At 32.2% G+C, this 8,559-nt stretch overlaps 1 protein-coding gene across 2 annotated transcripts; it reads left to right on the forward strand.

The window, feature by feature from the left end:
• Positions 1-239: 239 nt before the first annotated feature.
• On the forward strand, positions 240-8,559 carry LOC143055489 (uncharacterized). Of its 2 annotated transcripts, none has more exons than XM_076228640.1 (5): positions 240-364; positions 2,356-2,510; positions 5,071-5,664; positions 6,144-6,242; positions 8,271-8,559. In XM_076228640.1, exons 2-5 carry the CDS (start codon positions 2,387-2,389, stop codon positions 8,375-8,377), a joined length of 924 nt encoding a protein of 307 aa, XP_076084755.1. In that variant the 5' UTR covers positions 240-364; positions 2,356-2,386; the 3' UTR covers positions 8,378-8,559. The 2 variants fall into 2 exon arrangements, with proteins under 2 accessions (XP_076084755.1, XP_076084757.1); XM_076228642.1 differs by having other exon boundaries at positions 241-477.

Consider the following 8,559-nt stretch of genomic DNA (forward strand, 5'->3'; position numbering starts at 1 on the left):
AAAAAACTCTGAGATGTGTTCAATTTGGGTACCCTCACGTTAAATATTCATCGATCCCCAAAAATTTGAAATCAGGATTTTGTATTACAAAATATATGATATATTGGTTATTATATGCACGAATTGAAGAATAAGTTTTTTTTTTCAGTTTAAAAAAAGTAACAAAAAAAAAATGAAATTAGCACTTTATTGACAGTTTTTGTAAATGAACACTTTATCGTAAAACATAAAAACTAAAACCGGACACAAATTCGGATTGAGCTCCTAGACCATGCAAAAATCAAAAAGGACCACACCAAAAGTCTCTTGATACTCAATAAATTGACATACATGAACAATCATATTTCATAAAACGGATGTTTACGTAAGCAATTAAAGGATTGATCTTTTAATAGCGATTGTCATACTTAAAAGAAACCACAGGAGTTGGAAAATCTATGCCAATAACTGAATAACGGAATTTCAAGGATTTGCCTAGTAAGAACAATACAAATCCTTGGGTGTATGTTAAAATCGACTATCGCAGTAGAGCTTCTCGCGAAGATACATGCTAAGGGGTAGATTTGGACAGGATACTTGTAATAACTTCTATCAGACCAGTCACTGTACATGTATCAAGAGAGGGGGGTCCTGATCCTGAAATCCTGGGTAAAAAAAAACACCTGATCCCGAAATCCCGGGCTTAAAAACAAGAAATCCTGAGGTCCTGAAATTTGAAAAAAAGAATTCCCGGATCCTGAAACGGTCAATCCCGAAATACCGAGCTTAAAAACACCGATCCCGGAATCCTGATAAAGGTCCTATCCCCCCTCTATCAACTCACATGACATGTCAAGTTCTAGTCTTAAATATTGATGACCTCTTGAAAGTCTATTATATTTTTTTGCATTGACGCCTTACAGCAACATCAAATGAAATGAATATAATAGCCTCTCAAGACGTCATAATTATTTGGACTAGTCAAAGATCTAGCAGCAGAACTGTAGAGCTATGTTTCCGCAGCTATCAAAGATCTAGTTATACAGTTCTGCAGCTACGTTATGTCTTTACCACAGGTATTTGGGGCATGCCCTTTTTTTGGGCCCACTGAAGTCTTTTTTCCCATACTAAACATTTTCTACAACATATAGACATTTTAAAACAAGTCTCACTACTAGTCGATTACAGTAACTTTAAATAACTATCCACACGAACCCAAGGTAAAGAACAGGGACTAAACTTCCAAGGGAATTTCAAGCTGGGAGCCCAGACCAGATATTACATAATTAATTTCTATATGTTCAACTGAAATTTACCAGAAAGATTTAATAGGGGCCCAGCTCAAAATCTAGGAGACATGGGTGATTGGGCTCCCTTTAAGTTTTGTCCCTAAAGAAATATTAGCTTACAGTACAGCAAAACAAGGGGTTACATGCCCCAAATACCTGTGACTAATAAGTTTAAATTAAAAAGGAATTTAAATAGGTGATAAGGCTGCAATGTGAAATACATAGCAGTAGGCTGGCATATATTTCCTTCCCAAAAATACCTACAAATGTATGATACAAGCCCTTGTGAAGCAATGAAAGATCTACATGTACAGTTATTAGTTAAAAAATCAGTTCAAATCATTTATTTTCCAAATTAAAGGGTGCGTAAGGGAATATCAATTACATTTACAAACAAGAAAATAAAATACAAACATGCATACATCATTTAAGACAAAGACAATCATTAAACATTATTTTATGATTAATAAAAAAAAGCTGGTACAGGAGAGATAACTCCAATGTATATTAAGACACCAAGAACAAAATACAAAAAATAAACAAAAAACAACCTATATTATTTGGTTAATTAGTTAACATGTTACACCAAGTCTCCAACATGTACATAAAATAGATCATTAAGAAACTAATTTTTGCAGGTTTTACCACATACACATGCATGAAAAGGATAGCCCATGAAACATTATATGCCAATGCAACTTACTGTTTTCAAATACATGTACATTTGTACTTAGAATATTTGTATATAATGATCATATAAATTTTCTCTCTGTGTCAGCTTCCAACTACCTTTTAACAGCGATGTAAATGCCATTTTTTTGTCAGAACTCAGAAAAGAAAATTTTCTCAGCCTTTAGATCCAGATAAAAGATAACTCAAAATTTAAAGTAATGTAAAAAATTGTGCTTGCTGCTACAGGACCTACAATGTACATGTACATATTGTAGGCTAGATATATGTTAGCAGAGCTCAGTCTCTGTTGAAAATTTTCAAGCTGTTTTGCTTTTATATGTCTTTAATTATAATACATGTGTCTTTTTCAATATTGTATTGTCAATACTCATGATTGTATTTCTTGTATTTGTAGTGGATTTCTTTGACCTTTTGATTTTATAAAGATGCCAGGATTTCAGTGCCTGCCTTGTAATGTTAATTTAAATTCCCAGGAGCAGCTAGCTCAACACAGGGCTGGTGCAAAGCACCTCAAGAAACTGAAAGAAAAAGGCATTGGATTGGCTCCAGGTATGAATTTAAGCCTAAACAATTATTAATAGTCTATTTTTTGAACTTGAAATTATTTTTAATTATGGAATTTACATAATTTCTTGTGCTTGAAATTTTTGAAATATTCCATGTTTATTCTGTACTCTAATGTTCTGTGCTGTGCTATTCAGTGTATTACAAAGAAGAAACAACACTATCTATACAAAATACATTGTATGGAAATTTATATGAACCGCTCAAAACATGATAATGCCAAATCAACATGATCAACATGGAATTTATTAAAACTTTCAAGCTCAAGAAATTATGCAAATTCCATAATTAAAAATAATTCCAAGTTCAGATAATAGCCTGTTTATTGTAAATTCAGAAATCGTTACATGCATTTATTATTGCAATTTTGTCAAAATGCGATTTTAAATTTTTGCGTTATTGAGAAAAATCCTGTTTAATCCATACAGTATATATAAAAAAATTGAAATGTGGTTTAAAAGTATTACGATTATAACCCTGTCACATTTTTTGCAATAATAAAAACATCGCATTAATTTCTGCTTTTACAGAATATTACTTACAGAACACAAAGATTGACATTGCATCTGTAATGGTGTTTATAATGTTTATGGTGTTAGTGTGTTAAATTCTCAATGGAAATCTTGCTTTAAGGAAAATAAAATATTTGAAATTGTGATCCAATTCTTAGATAGTTTCATGCAGACTTTTCTGCGTTTTACTCCAATGCAAGGTTATTTCAATAGTTTGCAGGAAAAACTCTTCAACTTTTTTTTCTCTGATTAGGAACTTATTCATCATATTCTTTAATGTTTTATCATGTGTTTAAATTTACAGTGATTAAAAAAAATAGAAAGTCTAAAATGCTGATGTAGATATTTTGATCTTAAAAATCAGGGCTGTTAAAGTCAGTCATACTATTTATTTGAAATTGCCTTTACTTAATGAATGAAAGACAAGAATTTATATACCCATTCTTATCAATAGAGCTGGCACTTTGATATAAAATAACTTAAAAATGGAATTTCCTGACAATTTTTGTTTTGTTTAAAATTACCAGTCTAAATGTCCTTTAGCATTATTACAAATTATTTACAAAATTACAAGTTGTGCAACCAAAGAAAATAGTAAAATAATTAGGGGATATTTATATTGTTTTCTGACATAGAGACATGGTAAAGTAAGTTTTTGGTACATGTACCACAATTCCCTGAGAATACACTAGAACTGAATATTGACCTGAAAATCTATGTATGTTACCAAAAGCTTTAAATTGTATATGGTGTAATACTGCTTTTACAAATTAAAGTATATATAATTTTGAAATTTAAGCCATTTTAACTCATCAAGAGTAAAATTTTACTTCAGAACCTCAATTTGTGTACATGTGTATTATCCATAAGCACAGTATTTCACCATATAACGTGAAGTATTGGGATATATCTATCTGCTCTCTTGTCAATATGCAGGTCCTGCGAGTTCTCGGAAGATCGTTGAATTAACTTTCAATAGAGAGTAGATACATGTTTAAGAAGATCTGGTATGCATGCCAATGACAACTCTTCATCCAAGTCACAATTTATTGAAGTTAACCATTATAGGTCAAATTTTAGTCTTCAACTCAGAACCTTGGCTTACACTGAACAGCAAAGGCCTGTATCTGAAAAAAATGAGAATTTTTAAATGCATTTTTTAGTTTAATAGATAATAAAATATGTTCCTGTACATTTTATTTCAGGGCAATAGAATACAGAATCAACTAAGTGTTTAGCTGTCTGATGGTATGCAATGGAATATTTCTTTTAAAACCTTTGGTATTCTGTAGTATTAAGCTGGAATCCTTTCTTTAATCAAATTAACAGTTACCGTATTTAATAAAGATATTGATTTTAACCAAATCACTTTAATACATGACTTACAGAAAAGAATATTACAGCACTGTAATTATGTTCTTGACTTTTAAAGAATTCCAGTTTCAATGCAATTTTTTCAAAGGTTTTGAAATAGTCCATTGCTTGAGATAAAAAAAGAAAAGCTTTCAAATTTATAGATTGATCATGTTGATTGATTGTTGATTTCCTAACTCCAATGGCAAATATTTCATGCATGTTCAGGACGATTAAAAGATAAGAGTGATCATGAAGATATCTTTAATTATATGTTATCCATATATTTTTTGTCTCGCACAGACAAGTAGAAAATGCAAGAGTTTAGCTTGCTTTAAAATTTCTACATTGTTTACAAGTAAAAATTTGTGTCTAGGTTAGATTAAAGTGCACCAATGCCCGAGTAAGTCAATACATTGTAGTATTTGATATGCAATTTTATGAGTATTGATGATTTACATTTCTATGGAGGAAATTAGGCCCTGGCCCCTGCACCTACAAATAAATCCACATTACACAATCTGTCATATATATTTTTTGCAGAATCCCATATGCATAGACTTAAGATTTTGCCAAAACTGTCTACATGAATTTTCCATTGTTCTTCTTTTGCCGAGATTGATGACTTGAAAAAAACCCACCTAAAAACCCCAAGTTATATTATAAATATATATTTTCAGAGAAAGATGCCTTGCCTGCTGCTGAACCTAAACTCTATGGAACTTTCGTTGCATCTAAACTGACTCCTGTGATAGGAAATGTTGGGAAGATAGACTTGAGTAACAAGCCTTTATTCCCCCCTCCTCCTCCTCCACCTCCAGTTCATCTGATGGCACAGAGTGCACCCAAACAACCTGCAGCACAGGGAGGATCCCCTGCATCTAACATAAAGCCACAAGCTAGACCTCTCCCTCCTCACCTGATGCCAATGGGAGCACCACCAAGACCTCAATCTAATCTGTGTGCACCACCACGGCCTCCATCTCATCTGTGTGCACCAATTAAAGGAAAAAGATTCAGTGATACACTAGACAATGGACAAACAGGAGCAATAGACCAGCAGACGGTGAATTCTCTTCTGGGAATCACTCCGGTGATGAAAGCCGTGGTGAATAATGCTCTAGGGAACCTTCCCCTGAAGAGAAAACTACACATCAGTAGATGTGATGCATGTGATATTGAATTCAATGCTGAATCACAAGAAAGACAACATTATGATGGAAAGAAACATGCTAAAAGAATGAGGACATTGGCATTAGAAATCAAACCTGGAGGTAATATAACTGAACTATCTCCACTTTTGCAAACCAAGGATTTGTAAAGATACTCTTGTTTGAGATAGTGATGTTTACTTTGTTTTTATGTACATTTGAAATTTAAAAACATATTTAGATTATATTCTCTGTGTAAAAGATATGTTAATGCCTATTATTGGATATTGGATAAAGAAAACTTTGTAGTCTGTTGATAAACTGATATTTAAAACTGTAAAATCAGAACTTATTGCGTGCATTTATTATTGTGATTTTTGTCATTTTGGACTTAAACATGTAAACCTGATTTAAATTTTTGCAAAATGGTGAAAAATCCTGTTCAATTTATATGAAAAGTTTAAATTATTGCGATTATAACCCTATCACATTTGTGGCAATAATAAAAACATCGCAATAATTTCTGAATTTACAGTACACACAGTAATACATAAAAATTTTTGTTAATTCATTAAGTTGATAATAATGTAAATCAATTTCAGGTGAAGTATCGCCCTCAGTACTACAAGCTAGTGGATTTACCTGTCAATTTTGTGATGTGCTGCTGAATTCATTGGAGCAGCTGGAACAACATAGATTTGGTAAGGAAATATCATATATATATGTAGACTGAAAATGAGGAAATTCAACATGACAGGTGAGACATTGTGGAGTAGGATCTGCTTACCCTTCCTGATCACCTGAGATCTTCCCTATGGTGGTTTTTGTGTTGCTAAGCTTTTAGGTTTCTTGTTTGTAATTTTTGTACTGTTCTTTGTCATTTCATTGATTTTGACTTTTGTTGTATTAAGATATAGAATGATTTTGTTATGGCCTGGATAAAGATGCCGGAACAGGTATTTTGTAAGGAAACTGTTTAAGTGCTGTAAAAATTTATCATGTTTAACCCCACCACATTTTTTGCCTGTTCCAAGTCAGGAGCCTTTAATTGTTTTTCTTGTATGTTTTATTAATTTTATTTCATTTATATGTTTTGGATTTTAGTGTGAGGTCCATTTGCACTGAACTAGTATATTTTGTAGTACACAATTTTATTTAGGGTCCAGCTGAGTACCACCTCCAGGTGCATGATTTTCTTGCTGCGTTGAAAACCAATTGGTTACTTCTTCATATAACATAATGATATTACCCTATTGGTGGTTATTATTAAAAAAAACTATAACAAATCACAATTCAAAATACCATACATAAATTTTAAGATTAAACAGTATGAACCTAAAACCAGGGTTGCTCTGGTCCCTGCTCTGCATGTTGGCACCAATTGTGTTTTTTTTTAGTTCAAGTGAACATCAGGTGATATGTTGAGCTCAAAGATTTCACAAAAGAGAACTTATAGGAGTTATCTATAAAATGGAAACATCACTATAAATTGTATATGTCAAAAGCCCTTTCCTGAATGATTTAAAAGCCAAGCTTAAGACTGCAGTAGTATAAAAACAATTGAAGAGCTATAATACTTTCATTCTCATATCTGATACCTATAACACTGTATCCAGATTTCCCCTGAAAAAAACCGCAATGATATATCGATCATTTCTGTTCAGTCTACAAAATTTGCAATAATAAAATGCATGCAAAAATTTAAGAATTAACAGTAGCCAAAATCTAACTGTTTGACAAAGGTTAAATACATTTGTTCATTTATATGTTCATTTTCTGAATGAATAAATTTTAAATTTCTACATTTGTAAAGTAGGTGAGAAGAACATGTACAAGGAGATTTACTCTTCTCTAATTTATGTGCTATTTTCACATTTCCCAAGAGGTGCGAGAAAATTGTTTATCATCACTAGTGCAAAATCTTCTCAGCAAATGATCATGATGATCGGTCAAAATTTAATTATGACGCTAGATTTCTTCTGAATTTCCTATTGTGACCTTGCCTGATGAAGTCACATTTATAAAAGACCACAATGTTCTGCAAATGTTTGAAAAGAAAGGATAAAAATCATAAGAAAAACAGATTCTACCACTAAAACTTGTATATTATGATATGTTTCCACTCTCAACGTTAGTGAAATTTTAATTATTTAAAAGGGTTGGCAAGCAACGCCCTTTAAATATTAAATTTTTTAACTCTCTCTATGGAGAAATATCATAACACACTTGCAGTGATTAAATCTTTATATCCTGTTAAAACTTTTCGCCAGGTAAATTTAGTAATTAGCGGATCATATAAATACGAACAAAATAATATACAATCGATCTTTAAAAAAGGCTGGGCGCCCAGGAAACTGTAAAAAGGGCACAGGGCGGCACCTGGGAAAGGGCGGGCGCTGCGCCCTCTGAAACAGCCTAGCTGGAACACTGCTGTTTCTAATCTTACTTTAGCATGTTTAATACCGTTTTGTATTTGATTTATTTGAAATTAAATGAACAATGATGAAGGATTAAGCTAGCTTTATATATAAAACCAGGTTTGATCCACCATTTTCTACATCAGAAAATGCCTGTACCAAGTCAGGAATATGACAGTTGTTCATTCCTTTGATGAGTTTGAGCTTTTGATTTTGCCATTTGATTAGGGACTTTCTGTTTGGAATTTTCCTCAGAGTTTAGTATTTTTGTAATTTTACTTTTTACTTATACAGTTATTCGTATTTTGATAGGTTCTAAACACCAGAAAAAAGTGGCTGCAGCAAAGACCATAACACCTGGTGGAACACCAACTGGAACAGAGGACAACAGTCCACAGGAAAATGATCTCACTGTCTGACATTTTAGTCCTAAGAGTCCAGACCCATGTTATCTTCTTGCAGTATAGACAAAGATTTAGATCTATAAGATTACAGTATTTCATGTGATACTGTAAATTCAGGAATTATTAATGTGAAAAATGTGACAGTATTAGGATTTGCAGTAATAAAACTTGCATTAATATATGCAGTTAAATAGTGA

The sequence above is a fragment of the Mytilus galloprovincialis genome, chromosome 12, assembly GCF_965363235.1.
Source record: "Mytilus galloprovincialis chromosome 12, xbMytGall1.hap1.1, whole genome shotgun sequence".
Taxonomy (NCBI): domain Eukaryota; kingdom Metazoa; phylum Mollusca; class Bivalvia; order Mytilida; family Mytilidae; genus Mytilus; species Mytilus galloprovincialis.

Excerpts from the sequence above, each read along its gene's own strand:
- LOC143055489 (XM_076228640.1), top strand. The coding sequence starts at position 2,387 with ATGCCAGGATTTCAGTGCCTGCCTTGTAATGTTAATTTAAATTCCCAG. Across the intron at positions 2,511-5,070 it reads AGGCATTGGATTGGCTCCAG|AGAAAGATGCCTTGCCTGCT; the intron begins GTATGAATTTAA and ends ATATATTTTCAG. Across the intron at positions 6,243-8,270 it reads GCTGGAACAACATAGATTTG|GTTCTAAACACCAGAAAAAA; the intron begins GTAAGGAAATAT and ends GTATTTTGATAG.